At 39.3% G+C, this 19,586-nt stretch overlaps 2 protein-coding genes across 3 annotated transcripts in view; both read left to right on the plus strand.

Annotated features, from left to right (window-relative positions):
- LOC127956064 (membrane-spanning 4-domains subfamily A member 4A) overlaps window positions 1–19,586 on the plus strand; it is a 287,000-nt gene that overhangs the window by 262,959 nt on the left and 4,455 nt on the right. The window contains exons 3-6 of the mRNA XM_052553834.1: window positions 5,541–5,651; window positions 5,749–5,817; window positions 6,533–6,664; window positions 19,145–19,261. Coding sequence (XP_052409794.1) covers window positions 5,541–5,651; window positions 5,749–5,817; window positions 6,533–6,664; window positions 19,145–19,261 — 429 coding nt within the window. The remainder of the gene's footprint in view (window positions 1–5,540; window positions 5,652–5,748; window positions 5,818–6,532; window positions 6,665–19,144; window positions 19,262–19,586) is intronic.
- LOC127956069 (membrane-spanning 4-domains subfamily A member 4A) overlaps window positions 1–19,586 on the plus strand; it is a 149,398-nt gene that overhangs the window by 19,745 nt on the left and 110,067 nt on the right. The gene's annotated exons all lie outside the window — the stretch shown is intronic.

The following is a 19,586-nucleotide window of genomic DNA, read 5'->3' on the forward strand; positions in this document are numbered from 1 at the left end:
CTGTCATGATCCTGCCTCAAGACTAGGGAAAAATCAGGGACACGAGGGCAGAATCATGACAGAACCCCTCCCTTAAGGAGCGGCTTCCAGACGCTCCTCAAGGGAACATCAAACACGGGACATGACTGACATGACAGACTGGGACACAGACACAAACCAACAAGACATGACAAATAACAACAACGGCAAACATGAATACACAACGGCAGGGTTAGGGTGACAAATAAAAAAAAACAAACAAGGAAGGGGAGGAGGCGGGACCACAAAGTTCATAGGGGACAGACCAGGGTGGGTGGGTGGATCAGGAGTCTTAGGAGGACGGGACGAAGGCTGACGACGAAGGGTCCGGGCAGGTCTGGGTGGTGAGAGGTGGGGAGGGGTCTCGGGACAACTGACAGAGGACATGACAGGAGCAGAAACAGGACGCGGGGCAACACTTACGGGACGCGGGGAGACGACATCTACGGGACGCGGGGAGACGACATCTACGGGACGCAGGGGGACAACAGGACACGAGGAGACAACATCTACTGGACACGGGGGGACAACAGGACACGGGGAGACAACAGCTGGACACTCGACGATATCAACGGGACACGGAGGGACAACATCAACGGGACACGGGGGGACAACATCTACTGGACACGGAGAAACAACATCTACTGGGCACGGGGAGACAACATCTACTGGGCACGGGGAGACAACATCTACTGGGCACGGGGGAATAACAGGACACGGGGAGACAACGGCTGGACACTCTGGATTTCTGGGGACAGGGTCTGGGGACAAGACAGGACTGGCGGGGACTTCTAGGATCTGGACAAGACGAGACAAATAATCAGACAAGGCTTTAGCAGCTATCATAACCGGCATCTCCTTACGAGATGAGACAGACTGTAGTAGAGTTTCTGCTGCAGAGTCGGCCGCGGCTCTCTCCTCCGCCCTCACGACTGCAGACTTGAAAACAGTTCTCTTATTTGCCGGTTTGGGTTCAAGGGTCACCGCTGCTGGCTCGGGCACGCCAGCGCTCACCGCTGCTGGCTCGGGCACGCTCACCGCTGCTGGCTCGGGCACGCTCACCGCTGCAGGAGGAGACAGAGTCACAGAACCGGGAGACCCCTTCTTCCTCCTCTTCCTCCTAGGCCGCGGTGCAGAGGTCACAGCAGGGACAGAGACGGGTTGGGGAAGTTCGGTCTCAGGCAGGGCGGACTCTGACACCGACGATTCCGAGGCTGACTCCCACGAAAACAGTCTCCCTCGCTTGTTGGGGAGACTGAAGGTAGTGGGAGGTGCCTCAGGATTCTGGGAGGTACTTGCCTGATCCCCCAGGGTTGCCACGGCCAGGACACGACCCTCTGGAATCGTTGGCAGCTGGGTAGGTGGAGGGGACCTCTGTGGCTCCTCCTGGGAGAGGTTCTCCCACAGCCGGGCATAATTTTGGAGGATCCACTCCCCCTCGGGCAAGTATGGGAGGGTGACCCCCTTCCTGTCGGTGGGGGATGACATCCAGCACTGCCTCCGGAACTCCGCCTGTCGCTGAAGCTCGGAGGCCCTCCTGCCTGCTGAGTTCCTTGGTGGTCGGTTCATTCTGTCAAGGTTGGCAAGGGAGGAACTCAAGTGCAGACAGGGATCACAACACACAGGATTTATTTAGTACAAAAAGGGAAAAACAAAACCCACGAGGGGGAAAACAACGACTAGGGCAGAAACTAAACGACTTAACAGGACAGGATTGACATGACAAACAAACTCTTAACACTAACTACAAACAAACACTCACGGTAATACAAACACTTCTTCAGGAACAATCACAAATGTGGAACAATCTCAAAGGAACAATCACATATGAGGTACAATCACAATGAACCGACGCAAGACAGAGCACACTAGGAGATCTAAATAGGGGAACAATTAAGATACGACAGGTGGCACAGATAGCAATCACGACACGACTAGGATAACAAGGGGGGCGGGGCAAGGGAACGAGACAACACAAGCACATGGCCCAAAGGCAAGGCCATGTACTTGTACACAAAACACGGGTCTGTCATGATCCTGCCTCAAGACTAGGGTGAAAATCAAGGACACGAGGGCAGAATCATGACAAGAAACACCTTCACACAATCAACGGCCGCGTGACGTAGACCAGCATAGCGCAAGCCTTGGGTTCGGTTCGGTGGCTTTCTCACTATGGCCCATTTGGGCATCTCCATCTGTGGCTTAGCTAGGCCTTCTCTCTGCGGCCTTCGTGGCTTTTCTTTAAGGCCCGCCGGGACCCATCCCACTGTGACATGTCTCGCAGAGACATTTAGCCAACGGTCCATGGGCGTGATGTCTGAAGCATATCGGACATAAAAATGGCAACACTTAAGGAGGGTTTAAGTTGTCATCGGATTGGTTAAATTCTACAGGAGTTCTGCGAGACATGTCACGTTCCTTAATGTTCTGCTGGAAACAAAGATTACCTTGGTGCCAAACCCCCCTACAAAAGAAGGTCCCCTTGTTTAAAGCTGTGAGAGCTTATCAGGATAAGCTAAACACTGGATTTTTAAAAGTATGTGAAATTATTTAAAGTTCATGGCATGGAATGTTTAATGTCAAAGTTTTACACACCAGTATGTTATTGTGGTGACATTTCAACACCTTGAAACGTGACTATGAACAAAACGAACCGTGATTGGTTGCTTGACATGTCTGTCAAACGTCCTCATGGGCGGGCCTTCAGTCTGAAGGTCTGGCTACGGGAGACTAATCATGGTTAACTCTCATTATGGCCTATCTGGCCTCTATCACTGTCTGGATTATCGTGGCTCTATCCGGCCTATCATGGTCTCTATGACTTACTGGTCTGCAGTGGCCCCTATCATTGTCTGGCATTTGTAAATGCTTTAATAATCACTTTAATTTTGACGATTAAATCTTATTGTTTCTTTTGTCCATATGTTCTAGGATCTCGTAAGAAGTACTTCATCTGGTGGGTATTTAATTTTCTATTCTCTTTCTGGGGTATGCTCCGCCCTGCCTTGGTCTTTGATAGGAATAGCCGGAATCTACAACGTCTGATTCAAGCTACAGATGGGGCCTACGCCAAAATAATTTAGTTCTTTTTGTATTGGGTTTGTAAATAAATACTTTTGCATTTCATCTTCACCTCCTTAGTCTTTCTGGTAGAACTAATAAGTAATTACAGACTGCGCAATATATTTAACATATTTTATCAGAAGCGCTGTCTGGGCAGGGCAAGAAACATCATCAAGGATGCCTCTCACCCTAACCATGGACTTTTCACCCTCCTTCCATCCGGCAAGCGTTACAGGAGCCTACGCTCTCGAACTAGTAGGCTCAGGAAGAGCTTCTTCCCAGAGGCTGTGACACTTCTGAATGCCACACCACCTATCTAACCTGCACCTGCTCTTTTACTGCACTGGTCACAGTACTTTACATACATGTATTGCACTACTCATATTTTGCACAGACTGCACATGGTTAAATCCATTACACTATAAACTGTCTAAGTGGTTACTGTACAAGCACAGTAGACTATTTCTACAAAAAAATCATTGCACTACTGTTATTTTGCATATAATAGATTGTTCAACAATACTTTGCACACTCATTCAACTGTATTTATTACCACTGTTCTCACGTTCCTGCTATTCATAATGTATATATAATCCTTCATTGCTCTGTTCATAATGTACATACAATATCTACATTGCATTCATATTTATACTCTGTATATACTCTGCTCACTACTGTATATAGCAACTCCACTGTACATTCTGTATATCATAGCTTTACTTACTCTGCACTTTTATGTATATAAAACACTATATTCTTGCACTTCTGGTTAGATGCTAACTGCATTTCATTAGCTCTGTACTTGTACTCTGCATAATGACAATAAAGTTGAATCTAATCTAATCTAATCTAATATTTCAGTTAGGACAGGAACTGCAACCAGCATTATAGAGACCAACAAATCGTCACAGAGCATTACCGGTTATAGTGCAAATTACTAATGCCTTATGTTTTTTTGCAAAAGGCAATTTTCAAAGTGAAGTAGCTTCCATTATTTTATTTACCTCATCAGCAGCTAGCGCAGTGTTGGTTGCTTGGCAACAGACCAGTGACTGGATTGTCGAGCTTGATAATGCAATTTAAGTTTTCCTAATTAGAGATAAGATACAGTTTTGTTAGATAGGCTAAGAATCCCAAATCAAATTACAGATTTTTCTTTCACGCAAAAATCATTAGGATATTAAGTAAAGATCATGTTCCATGAAGATATTTTAGTAAATTTCCTACCATAAATATATCAAAACTTCATTTTCTCAATATTTCGATTTTTTTGCATCTCAGATTCCAGATGTTGTCCTATTCTAACAAACCATACATAAATGTAAAGATTATTTATTCAGCTTTCAGGTGATGTATAAATCTCAGTTTCAAAAAATGTAAAACTGGTTTTGTGGTCCAGGGTCACATATATAAATATTTTTCATTTGTACATGTCATTGTGAGGTAAGCAAATAAATACATGAATAAATTCTAAACAAGGAGCGGTGCACACATTTAAGGAATAGTTCAAAAATTGTTTTGTTTATCTGCTTACCCCCAGGGCATCCAAGATGTAGGTGACTTTGTTTCTACAGTTGAACACAAACTGAGATTTTTAACTCAAACTGTTGCAGGCTGTCAGTCCTATAATGTAAGTGGTCATAAAACATACACAAACAAAACCAAATTAAACCCTTCGGCTCGTGATACATTGCATGTGAGGCATCATCTTCTTCTTGCTTTATGGTGGATTGCAGACTTATAAGTGCATCCCCACCACCTATCTCTCAAATGGACCATTGACACTCTATCTACAGTCTGAATTAGGAGTGTCAATGGTCCATTTGAGATATAGGTGGTAGTAATGCACTTATAAGTCTGCGGTTAAGCAAAAAGAAGTATATAAAATATATAAAACTATATAAATACTGTTCAGTTTCTTGCACAGAATGATCGTTTTTGTCTTTACACATCAATGTATCGTCACGAGCCAAAGGGTTTCATTTGGTTTTATGTACGTTTTATGACTCCCAAAACTGTGATTCCCATCCACTTACATCATTGGACTGACAGACTGCAACAGTAAAGATAAATATCAAATTTTCATTTTTGGGTGAACTATCCCTTAACAAAATATACACAATATTTATTGAAGAATGTGACTTGTGAATTGTCTTGGTGGTAGTGCAGGAAACACACCAGTACAGTATAAGATCAGGTTTATCACTTACAGAGTAAAATAGTAAAGTTTACAGTGGATCAGTCATGGAGAAGATTAAGGAGTTGCAAACTATCAAAAAATATAAAGAAATGCAATCAATTCATACAATGATAATTCCACACTTGCTAAATATATTTTTGGGGATATTTTTTTAGTACAATCATAAGTCCATAACTACGGCAGCCATATTGTATATTTAATATTTTCCCGCTTTATGAAAGACTCTCATGCTACTCACACTTCTTTTTGTGCCCCACAGACGGTCCAGATAATGATCGGTGTGATGACTTTCCTGTTTGGCATTGTGTCTACACTTTATGTTGAATCCATCTTTGTCTATACTGGTGTTACTTACTGGGGAGCTCTCATTGTAAGAAACCACTATACAATTAAGTTTTCTGTCTTTTAAAAAACAAGCTACATATTTCAACTCAAGCCTCAATTTTGTTCTTTCTCTCTCTTCTCAGTACATTATCTCAGGTTCACTCTGCATTGCTGCAGAAAACAAAATTAAGTCTCACTCCAGTTTGTGTTTGGTATGTACACAAAACTTATTATTTTTGGGGTCTAAGCTCCAGCTGGAAGTACAGAAATAGTGTCCTGTTGTGTTTGTACTGATTTTCTAGACTGGTTTATACTGATTTCTTCTCATATTTCTTCTGCTCTAAAATATATGGGCATCAATGACCATAATTCATAAATTTATATTTACGTCCTGAACGCAACATCCACATTTAATGACCCCAAACTTGTCAGGAAGGTCTCAAACATGTCTCTATTCAGACACACAACACTAGGTGGCGCAATAATAATAATGATACAATCTGCATTTTTGAGTAATTTTCAGAAAAAAAATTTTCCATTTAATCCTTAAATGTATGTCACGATGCTGCTGCTACTGTGACAGAGTGAGGAGCGAGGAGATGTAGGAGAATCGGTGAAGTCAGTCTTTATTTACACCCAACCAAAGCAAAGCACAAATATCAGAGGGGATAGACGAACAATTCCAGATGCTAGACACAGAAAAACATAAATTATACCAAAAAATGCATGATAGTCATTGTTTTTTGTTCAGCAAAATATGAAGTTGTATGTGGAGAGAAACTAAATTTAAAGCTGTATTACACTTTTATGTTTTTAGTGCTTGAAACACATTTCATCTTTGATCTATGTACATTTAAAATATTAACACAATGTTTTAAAGCTCTTGCTAATTTATTAATCTGTTTTGTGTTTTTTTTCTGCCTATAGGTGAAAGCTTCACTGGGAATGAACATTTTCAGTACGATAACCGCAGGCATTTCAATTATTATTCTTTCAGTATATTTTGTTATACAGCCATACCCTAACTGCAATTACTGTAATTCAACGGTAATGTATAAGGTATGTCATCAACTTTATATTCACCATTAACATCAAATTGTACAGTACACAAGTCTTAAAAAGCACTCTTCTGTTTAATGTTTTTATCTGGCATTTCAGAAGTAGTTTATTGATCATTTACAATATAAGGAGTCATTGACATTATACGTTAATTGTTAATGTATTCAGTAAAAGGAACAGACAAAATCATTGAGAGAACTAACATATAACTTCCCGCTCGGTTATTGCCATCTTTATAATCTTCTGATCTCAGAGATCCATCTGTATCAAGCTATAGATAAATGTTAACATGTGAATTCTTGCTAAATATGCAGTTATATTATGGGCTGTTGGCATGAATTGTACTTGTGATGGAGCAGTGGTGGAGCGCTCTTGATCCAGTCAAAATCACAGCACTCCACTCTGCACTCTGCTCACATACAGTAGGTAGACATCCAAAACGCCCCTTTTACCGCCGCCCCGCCCCGCCGTCTGTAAAGTACATTTGCAGATTTTGACTGCTGAGTGGCGCTTTAACCACAAGTTATCAAACAAGCGCATCAAAGCACATTTTCGCAAATAGACGTCAGTTTTGCCTCGCTGATGTGTAACATTTGATGGCTTCACTCAGGGAAAATTAAAAACACTGGTTAAAATATTTAATATTTAATATGTAATATTCATAAATTAAAGTTTGGTATTTATGAAGTTATGTACATTTCTTAGAACAAATTTAAGCAACATAATTGGCAAGCCTGTTCCTGAGCCTGTGCTTATATTTTCACTAAGCTACATGGTATTTAACCATATTTTAGATTTGACACATTAAACATGTGCGCAGTATTATTTATTTTATATGAATTATGTGTTATATTATTCAAAAGAAATTGTGGTTTACTTTGCATCGGAGCATTAAAAGTGGTAGGGGGGTAGGCTACATGGATTAATATGCAAAATGTCAGTATTTTCATATATTATGCCTATATTTTAATTTATATTTTAAAATTCCTTTAATAAAACAACATGCATTTTTGTTATTTGTTACCTGTCCTTTATTTTGACGGATAACTTGACATTTGTTTGTACACTGATTGTCTGTCTGAACTTAATGACATCACACTACAGTGTCAAATCATCTGAAAGCAAGGTCAGTACATTTCGTCATTAAACAGATCGAGCAACAGTTCACTGATGGGGATCGTGTCCAGTGTATCCATCACTGGGTTCTGTCGTCTTTTGTTGTTGGATCACACCACTTGGGTCCGGAGTAGACTTGACGTGCCTTTATTTATGGGTTATGTTACAGTCCTGTGTCAGGGACCAGGCAGACACGGTCCCAGCCAATCCACAACGCTCACATTCCCCTCAGGATTAATCACCAGCACCTGATCACCCTCAGCATGGCACTATAAAGCACTCACCTCAGCACCAGTCCACCGTCAAGCATCCAACAGGAATCAACCTAAGGATCTTGTCTCCAGCTCACCTCGACTTCAGAAGATCCCCAGAATTAACGTATACTTACCTTTTGAGAAGTTAACATGTGTGTCTTTGTTCACCTGTCTCCAGGACGCCTGTGACAAATCAGCTACCTGAATTCTTTACGAGCTTCAATATCTCCTGTGTCCTCTTAAGACTCTCGGGGAAGTGGCCTTGCCTCTAAAGCAAAAGAGACAAGTATTAGTGTCCCAGAATTGTGTGGCTTTGACGTCTCGACAATTGAGGAACTCACCTGTATTTCACCGAAATGAACTCCACAGAACCCACACCTGAAATTCACCTCTCACGAACTCTTGTTTAAATAAAACACTGTGTTTAATTATATTACCTCTGTCTCCAGTGTACATCCTGACAGAAAGCTTGACCAACACCGACATGAATTCAGCACAGCCTGAGGACGGCACTTCCGCAAACACCGCTCCAACACTGGTGTACCTCGCGAACACAATCTCTCGACCAGCGCCCTTCTCTGGCCAGGAAGAGGACTGCAATGGATTTCTGTTACAATGCTCTCTCGCACTGGAGCAACATGCACATCAGTACCCCACTGTAAGATCAAAGATATCATTCATTATCCAGCAGTTATCCGGGGCTGCTTTGAGATGGGCGGAAGCACTGTGGTTTCAGGACACAGCGGTCACCTCATCGTTTCAGAGTTTCATCAGTCACTTCAAAGAAGTGTTTGGGCGTCCGGGTGGAGACTCTTCGGTCAGTGAGCAGTTGTTGCATCTATGTCAAGGGAAGATATCTGTGTCTGAATAATCGTCATACCTGCATCCTTGTGGCCATAGATAGATTCTTTGAAAACAGCGGAACTTCTGTTTAATCATATTTCATAATTTTGGCATTCCAGAAGACATTGTTTCGGACAGGGGGCCTCAGTTCATCTCGAGGGTTTGGAGATCCTCCCTTGCTCTTCTCAACGTCACAGTAAGTCTCACTTCCGTCTACCACCCACAGGCAAACGGAATGCAAGATCCAGGACATCAGCCACTTCCTCAGGACCTTTTGCCACCGCAACCAAAATCTTTGGAACAGGTACTTAGTGTGGGCCTAATATGCCCAAAATTCCCTCCGACAAACATCTACCAACCTAACTCTGTTCCAATGTATTCTCGGTTATCAACCTCCCCTTTTCCCATGGTCGGGGGAACCGTCTGATGTTCTCGCAGTGAACACCTGGTTCTGAAAAAGCGAGAGAGTCTGGAACCAGACGCACCACCACTTTCAACAGGCTGTAAACCGCCATCACCATCAGCAAACACCTACCTACCAGCCTGGCCAACTGGTATGGCTATCCATAGGGGTGTGCCGGTTTCAGATTTGGTGATGACGGTTATGCCGTGAGTCAAAAGTAACGGTTCATTACATAACCGCCGGGGGGGGGGGGGGTTGTAGTGGATCTGCCGTAGAGTCAATTGGTTGTTCTTGGAGATAGCGGGTTAACTCCGTATCAGCGCCACTCTGATCGGTAAAGGAGCAGAGATTTCAGACCTCCGTTTATTAAGGAGATCGGTCACAAAACTCATCATCCGCACCAACGTTTTTCGAGCAAATTTCAAAGCCGCACCCGCCCGCCATCCGCTGATTGTTTTGCGATGCAATGCTTTGCCGATGCGAGCCGCAAAAAAAGCCATTGTCTGTTCTAGAAAGGATGCGGCAAAGATATTTAATTCTAATGTATGAAGCATAGGCCTACGCTGAGTTTCATTTACGATGAGATGTGCTCTAGTTCACAGTGCAGTGCAAGTGAACGCGGCGCGCTGGTGCTTCCATGTCACGGTTATCATTGTCTGCTATATTTGCTTTTTATTTATTAAAATACATGCAATTGGTTGATGAAACATTTATTAAAATTAAGATAAAATTTGTACAAAACGAAATTCGTTTTTAAGAAAGGTTTTCTACAAAGCAACATTTTATGAAGTGGTAAATATCATGTCTGACGATTTACAAAACTTCATAAAGTGGTAAAAACCATATCTCCCAATATATTGCGCATCTTATGATCCTATCTAAAAAATGAAAATAATTTTTGATAAAAAATGTTTGTAAAAAATATTTTAATGACACGGTTTTGGCGGTTATAGAGTTCTAATGACGGTGTTCAACTATAACCGCCGGTCTCACGGTTATATACTAACCGTCACACCCCTAGCTATCCACATGGGACATCCGATTACGACAGCCCTGTAGAAATTTAAGCCTGAGGTACATAGGACCATCCCTGATAGAACGACAGATCAACCCAGTCACCTACTGACTCCAACATCGTCATCGATGACGTCGACGCAAAAAATACGTCGATGCAAAATATGCACATCGATTCATCGACCTGTTTTTAAATCTCTAAAAAACGTTTGCAAAACGTTTACCTTATGTGCGTTGAATATACGTGATGGCCGGATCAGCATTCTGTCCAACGTTATATAACCATTCCAGGGGTTTTTCTGCATTGATCTTTTTTTTTGGCGGCTGTCAAAGCCTTATTTGATCGGTGAGTGATGTAGAATAGAATGACTGCTGGGCCTGACAGGGCGCGTACGAGAGAGAGCCCCAACAAACTCAACAGTCTTCAAACAACACGAGCACTTCTTGCTCTCTCTCTCCCTTGTGCATATTAATCAAAATCATTAAACACGATAGAAAAAGGGTGAAACACCAAAGTTTCACGTGCGTTCGCACACTCACAGTCTTCAAACTACACGAGCGCTGTCTTGCGCTCTCTCTCTCTCTCTCTCTCTCCCTTTTCTGTTTCTTATGGGGTGAGTTTTTATTAACATCAAAGTTTGTCGTTTTGTGTTCATTCTAAGAACACATACTCATTATCTCATGTTTAGTCCATGTTTAGACCTTACGTTAGTTACTTGCATTTACGCGTTACGTTAAGTGTTTCCCGCGTGAGGTAATTTTTGTTGTACGTTGCCATGGTGTTCACGCGTGCACAAAACTACTACGTTACCTCAGCATTTCACAGATGCACTGTGAAATGTCTGGTTACATGAGCTTAAGCTCTTTTCAATAAAATCCATGCAAAAGTTAATATCAGCTCATTTTAGAATAAAGTATAGGATGTACCGAATATTCTTCAGTTTTATGCAAAACAGAAATATGACGAATAGAATATCAGACCTCTGTCATATGGCCAAAAATAAATGCAAAAAAAGCTTTTTGCATGGTTGTCTTTGACACATGAAAACTGTAACAATGCATTTTACAAGGTAACACGATGTAACCTTGCTCTCACTCGAAATGTGTCCCCACATTAAGTTGGTTGCTATGCAACCATGTAGCTTTACAGGGGGAGCTTTACAGGGGGTATGGCTTATCTAAATGAGATGTAAATGAGCCCTATTGTCACTCCCAGCAGTGAGAACAGGTGAGAACTGTACAATCTTTAGAGGCTATTTTCAGTTTTTTTAGCTTTTTTGAGTAACTACCTTCAAATGGCCACAACTTCTCCAAATATTATCAGATTTCCATGTGTAACACATCGTTGGAAAGCTTGGAGACTACAGTTTCAGAATCTGCGAATAACTCAAAATGCCCCAGAACCGACTTGTGTCCCTACTTTCCGTGATTGGTCACAATTGGATCTCTCAGATCAGAAGGTTATAATGACGGCAATAACCGAGTGGGAAGTACCAGGGTAGTTCTCAAGGAGTTTGTCTGTTCCTTTTACTGAATATTTTCAGGTTAAAGCATTATTTAAACAGATTTAGCACATTCATATGCAGTCGCTTTCCCAATAATGAATAATGTATTTTGAAATACACTGAAATACTTCATCCAAGGAGGAATGCAGAACAGTGTTTCTGGTATCAGTCAGCGAGCAGTAGAGTGATTATTAAATGCTCTGAGCGTGGAGGGAAATTGTTGTTAACCCCTTTCTAGGCACCTCCTTTTTTGGCATGTAGACAGAAATGACATACCCAAAATAAAAAGGTTTCTGCTCATGATTCTTTCTGACTAGATACATAATCAACCTTTGTTCCCAAAGCTGACACTTTAAAGTTTACTGTTCAGGAATCAGAATCACTCAGACTGTTATGATAATAGAGATATATAAGCTCAAACATAAAAACAAAAATAAAAATATTAAAAACATATTTTTTAAATGTATTTAAAAATGTGTTGATGTAAGATATGAGTTTAGAAATAGAGTGTAGCTAAAGCCACAAGTCTTTCAAAACTTCATTAGAAATTTCATAATCTAATATGTAAAACTGTGAGTTTTATGAAATATTTTCTAAGGCCATGTCATGTGTGGTTTTTAGAGAAGGCTAATCAGATTGATTTATGACCCTTGTCATCTCTGTAAGATCACACATGTAAACTCTTCTGTGTATTTTGTGTGTGTTGGCTTTGAGTCAAAAGTAACGGTTCATTACATAACCGCCGGGGGGGGGGGGGTTGTAGTGGATCTGCCGTAGAGTCAATTGGTTGTTCTTGGAGATAGCGGGTTAACTCCGTATCAGCGCCACTCTGATCGGTAAAGGAGCAGAGATTTCAGACCTCCGTTTATTAAGGAGATCGGTCACAAAACTCATCATCCGCACCAACGTTTTTCGAGCAAATTTCAAAGCCGCACCCGCCCGCCATCCGCTGATTGTTTTGCGATGCAATGCTTTGCCGATGCGAGCCGCAAAAAAAGCCATTGTCTGTTCTAGAAAGGATGCGGCAAAGATATTTAATTCTAATGTATGAAGCATAGGCCTACGCTGAGTTTCATTTACGATGAGATGTGCTCTAGTTCACAGTGCAGTGCAAGTGAACGCGGCGCGCTGGTGCTTCCATGTCACGGTTATCATTGTCTGCTATATTTGCTTTTTATTTATTAAAATACATGCAATTGGTTGATGAAACATTTATTAAAATTAAGATAAAATTTGTACAAAACGAAATTCGTTTTTAAGAAAGGTTTTCTACAAAGCAACATTTTATGAAGTGGTAAATATCATGTCTGACGATTTACAAAACTTCATAAAGTGGTAAAAACCATATCTCCCAATATATTGCGCATCTTATGATCCTATCTAAAAAATGAAAATAATTTTTGATAAAAAATGTTTGTAAAAAATATTTTAATGACACGGTTTTGGCGGTTATAGAGTTCTAATGACGGTGTTCAACTATAACCGCCGGTCTCACGGTTATATACTAACCGTCACACCCCTAGCTATCCACATGGGACATCCGATTACGACAGCCCTGTAGAAATTTAAGCCTGAGGTACATAGGACCATCCCTGATAGAACGACAGATCAACCCAGTCACCTACTGACTCCAACATCGTCATCGATGACGTCGACGCAAAAAATACGTCGATGCAAAATATGCACATCGATTCATCGACCTGTTTTTAAATCTCTAAAAAACGTTTGCAAAACGTTTACCTTATGTGCGTTGAATATACGTGATGGCCGGATCAGCATTCTGTCCAACGTTATATAACCATTCCAGGGGTTTTTCTGCATTGATCTTTTTTTTTGGCGGCTGTCAAAGCCTTATTTGATCGGTGAGTGATGTAGAATAGAATGACTGCTGGGCCTGACAGGGCGCGTACGAGAGAGAGCCCCAACAAACTCAACAGTCTTCAAACAACACGAGCACTTCTTGCTCTCTCTCTCCCTTGTGCATATTAATCAAAATCATTAAACACGATAGAAAAAGGGTGAAACACCAAAGTTTCACGTGCGTTCGCACACTCACAGTCTTCAAACTACACGAGCGCTGTCTTGCGCTCTCTCTCTCTCTCTCTCTCTCCCTTTTCTGTTTCTTATGGGGTGAGTTTTTATTAACATCAAAGTTTGTCGTTTTGTGTTCATTCTAAGAACACATACTCATTATCTCATGTTTAGTCCATGTTTAGACCTTACGTTAGTTACTTGCATTTACGCGTTACGTTAAGTGTTTCCCGCGTGAGGTAATTTTTGTTGTACGTTGCCATGGTGTTCACGCGTGCACAAAACTACTACGTTACCTCAGCATTTCACAGATGCACTGTGAAATGTCTGGTTACATGAGCTTAAGCTCTTTTCAATAAAATCCATGCAAAAGTTAATATCAGCTCATTTTAGAATAAAGTATAGGATGTACCGAATATTCTTCAGTTTTATGCAAAACAGAAATATGACGAATAGAATATCAGACCTCTGTCATATGGCCAAAAATAAATGCAAAAAAAGCTTTTTGCATGGTTGTCTTTGACACATGAAAACTGTAACAATGCATTTTACAAGGTAACACGATGTAACCTTGCTCTCACTCGAAATGTGTCCCCACATTAAGTTGGTTGCTATGCAACCATGTAGCTTTACAGGGGGAGCTTTACAGGGGGTATGGCTTATCTAAATGAGATGTAAATGAGCCCTATTGTCACTCCCAGCAGTGAGAACAGGTGAGAACTGTACAATCTTTAGAGGCTATTTTCAGTTTTTTTAGCTTTTTTGAGTAACTACCTTCAAATGGCCACAACTTCTCCAAATATTATCAGATTTCCATGTGTAACACATCGTTGGAAAGCTTGGAGACTACAGTTTCAGAATCTGCGAATAACTCAAAATGCCCCAGAACCGACTTGTGTCCCTACTTTCCGTGATTGGTCACAATTGGATCTCTCAGATCAGAAGGTTATAATGACGGCAATAACCGAGTGGGAAGTACCAGGGTAGTTCTCAAGGAGTTTGTCTGTTCCTTTTACTGAATATTTTCAGGTTAAAGCATTATTTAAACAGATTTAGCACATTCATATGCAGTCGCTTTCCCAATAATGAATAATGTATTTTGAAATACACTGAAATACTTCATCCAAGGAGGAATGCAGAACAGTGTTTCTGGTATCAGTCAGCGAGCAGTAGAGTGATTATTAAATGCTCTGAGCGTGGAGGGAAATTGTTGTTAACCCCTTTCTAGGCACCTCCTTTTTTGGCATGTAGACAGAAATGACATACCCAAAATAAAAAGGTTTCTGCTCATGATTCTTTCTGACTAGATACATAATCAACCTTTGTTCCCAAAGCTGACACTTTAAAGTTTACTGTTCAGGAATCAGAATCACTCAGACTGTTATGATAATAGAGATATATAAGCTCAAACATAAAAACAAAAATAAAAATATTAAAAACATATTTTTTAAATGTATTTAAAAATGTGTTGATGTAAGATATGAGTTTAGAAATAGAGTGTAGCTAAAGCCACAAGTCTTTCAAAACTTCATTAGAAATTTCATAATCTAATATGTAAAACTGTGAGTTTTATGAAATATTTTCTAAGGCCATGTCATGTGTGGTTTTTAGAGAAGGCTAATCAGATTGATTTATGACCCTTGTCATCTCTGTAAGATCACACATGTAAACTCTTCTGTGTATTTTGTGTGTGTTGGCTTTGCAAAACTCCCCGATTCATTGTTTTGTTCTCACCAAACGAGTCTTTCACACCTCCGCCAGGTACGACACATTATCCGCATTATTCTTTTATCATTATTCTTTTGTTTTTATTCCACCTTTATTAGCATTGATTGTGGTTTTTCAGGCTTTACAAAGCAACAAAGCAGCGATCTCACTTCAGTCTCTCTTTGCATTTAGCCCTTATTTATCAAAAGTCTTACTATAAAAATACAACAAAACATTTTCTTACGACCTTAAGTGAATTATTGAGACAAAAATGCATTATGAAGAAGAAAAGCACCTGCTATTAGTAGCATTAGAGCTACGTTAGCATCAAGCTACATCAGACAATTTATGAAATTATTAGTACACTTTTATACAAAACTCACTTTAAACCCCGATCGAGTCTTTATAATAACTTCCTTTAGCGATCAGGGGTGGAATTTGGTCGTTTACTATTGTAAAAATATGCTATTTGTAGCCTTTTTCATAGCTGCACAAGTTAGCATTTCCGATGTACATTTTTTTTTATATTTTATAAAATGCCCCAGATCTCAAGAAAATCTCATACCAAGCTTTTCTATCGTAATCGTGGGTTTATTATTCGGATATTTCGTGTATACAGAGGTGTTTCAGTGTTGTTGTGAGCAGATATGAACCAGGAACTGTTCACGAACCATGTGACACGATCTTGTAGCGACAAATACATAAAAAATATGTGAAAATACCCATCTTGGAAAATATGTCCGAAAAAACTGTTGGTTATGTCTTAAATGAAAGTAAACAGTTGAGAAAAAAAAATCGTATGTGTATTGGATGTATTCATTGTCTCATAAAGTGGCCGCGCCTAATTTAGCTACTATCTGCTGAAATGTCAATCCAATGAAAGAAAAATGAAAAAATGAAAAAGAAATATAGATTTTTTTTTTTTAGTAGTACGTGCAGGACACTATTAATTAATGTATGTAAGTGAGTATTATACATTTTGGTTTGACTGTATATTTAATTTTTTACAGTGCTATTTTACATTTAATTATTTGGTTTCTGTACCTGGACACTTTCAAACTTGAAAAAACTTAAACACTGTGTAAATAGCACAAACAAATAAACAGAACGAACATACAAATTAAACACATTCAGACAGGGCCCACTGGTACAACCTGCACTGGTGCCTCGCTAACCCCAGCTACGACCCTGGTGATGCTGGATGTGCAGCATTTATTCTTAATTGTTTTATCTTCATTACAAATCTTGGTTTTATTTTGGATAATTCCATGTAAAAAAAAATTACATTGTAATGCATATGCAAAATGTGAATTAATATTCATATTCAAGTGTTTGTGCAAAATTTATTAATGCGCATTAATGACAGGGAGGCGCCCTCTCATCACTTAAATTTTTTCTTGATAATGAATTTACTTAAAATTGTGGTGTCTCACGTACATTAAAAATATATCTACAGAAAGCTTGAAATGTCTTTTAAATGAAAACGAAAGCATTGTGTAATCTGTGAATGTTCCATTTTTCTAAATGGAGAAAGCCAGCACTGTGAATTTCATCTTGCAGCCGACAAGAAAACATTTGTTTATTAATAAATAATTAAAATGCCTCAGTTTTCACAATTATTAGGCTACTTCTGTATGTGCTTTGTGGCAAAATTAATGCATATACTTGAATGCGGAATATTTTAAGACTTGATTATGTAAATTTAACATAAACGTCTGATTAGTTGAATAATGACTAGAACTAGAGGAATCTTACATGGGGGCAGACCACAACGAGTCCTAAACCTGCTAAGCAACTTTGAAACCCTCATAAAACACTGTCCATATGAAAGAGCAAGAGATTCACACCTTCATCTCCACCCCCACAAGCTATACAGAACTAACCCAAAAAACCCAACCCCCTCCAGCTGAACTGAATTCGATCTGTTTTTTAGGAACAATGTGTTTTTATGTTATCGAGTTGAAACATGCCTGCACTCAGCAGCACTACTCTTTTTATTCATTACTTTCTCGCAGCCCATATTATTATTTTCACAAGACCATAATGATAATAACAAAATATCTATAGATAATGAATCATTATTTTAAGAAGTTCATTGTTATTTGTGATCGTGGGTGTTTGAAGAAGGCTTTAAGACCAAGAGGAATCCTCTGTCATCTGCTCCGCCTCACAGCGCGCGGGACTCTGCTAACAGACGCAGCTTCACCATCTGCAGTTTGACTTTACTAAATCAGATTGAGGCGAATACAACTTCTTGATCATTATATTGAAGTACAAATCCAAACACCAGAAACGTTATGCATTTTATGGATAATGAAACGTTATGAAAAGTATACATTTTATTTATTCACATGCCATATGGTTGAAATAATATTTTAGTTCACAACTTTATTGGCTAAGGTTTCATAGACCTTCAGTTGTTCTGCTCTAAAATCCAATGCCATTTGTAAATTTCACAGTTTTTCCCCTTCTAAATCAATAACCTTTAAAGTCACAATTCTATAATGGTCAAATTTATTCAGGCCAATGGCATTTTTAATGACAGTATTTTATTATTATTTTTTTTTTATCCCTTATTTCCTTATTTTAAACACTTATTTTCTATAAGAATAAACCGTGCAGTAGATAAGACACATGCCTTTGGTGCGAGAGACCTTACTTAAAAAAAGAAAAAAAAAAAAAAAAAAAAAAATATATATATATATATATATATATATATATATATATATATATGTTCCAAATGCAGAGCGAAATGAGAACGGTCCAGCATTTAACAATAATTATTATACAAAAATTATTATTACAATAATTATTAACAAAAATTATTTTGGATTTATCTAACACTTTACTATATATATATATGTGTGTGTGTGTGTGTGTGTATGTGTATGTATATTTACTGTTTAATAACAATTGCATGCATATAATCCTTTGTGTAAAGGTCTTTTAATTTCTGATGAGTAGACTGTAGCCTAAGACTATCCTACGTTTTGAAATTAATTCCCTGTAAAAAAAAAATCTTGTTTTTTAAAGATGTTACAATGTTATATCATAATGTTATTGTTCTTTTACTTCCTCCTTTTATCTCATTTCACAATTACATTCATTTCGCAATCCATCCCTTTGCACCACCTGGCAGTAGTTTTGCGTATGATATTAACATGTGACTGAATTACAGTTAGCGCGGCGGTAACCCCCATTTAGGTTGTCCACCTACTGTATTCCAGTTTGACATATAGGGGCCAGATTTACTAACACCTTGTGCCAGTGCAAACCCTCATTTGGCATTAATAAACTTCTGTCAGCATTTATTGAAGACCCAGTGAAATACTAACAATACAAAAGACAGTTATTTCTGCGGCTAACATTACTGCATGCATTTGTAAAAGTTTCCGTTTCAGGCACAACATTATTAAAATTAATCATACAACATAATTAACTAAGGTTTGTGCTGTCATGCTAATTTTTCCTTTAGTAAATCTGGCCCTAAAAATTTTATATTACTATAAAAGCTTCACAGATGGTAGATTCTGGACTGCTGAACTCTGATTGTACAAGTGTGAGTAGAAATGATTATGGATTGTGTTAATGTTGATTTTTCTCTCAGACTCTCTTCAGGGGAATCGGAGGTGTATTAATATTATTTGCCGTGCTCGAGTTTATCATCTCCATCTGTCTGTCAGCATTTGCCTGTAAAGCCAATGCCTTCAGTTCTACTTCTCTGGTGAGTAATGAGCCAAACCAGGACTTTCCGAACGTTCTGTGTTTGTGTGTGCATGTTAACTGAACTGATATGTATATACAATGGAAATAGTTACTGTTAAGGCTGTTGACACTGGGGTTCACACTTTGCAAGAACCAACAAACACTATGTTACAATACAAATATTTATTATAGTTCTTTATTCTCAAATGTTGAAACCCTTGAGTTCTTATCCTGTTAATGTGCACCTGGACGCGGGCACACTGAACTGTCCTTGCTTGCACGTGTCAATGTTTACGAATAGATTAAATGTAACGGGACAAAATGTTAATCTCCTGTCCACAGAA

Source organism: Carassius gibelio, chromosome B4 (assembly GCF_023724105.1).
Source record: "Carassius gibelio isolate Cgi1373 ecotype wild population from Czech Republic chromosome B4, carGib1.2-hapl.c, whole genome shotgun sequence".
Lineage (NCBI taxonomy): Eukaryota > Metazoa > Chordata > Actinopteri > Cypriniformes > Cyprinidae > Carassius > Carassius gibelio.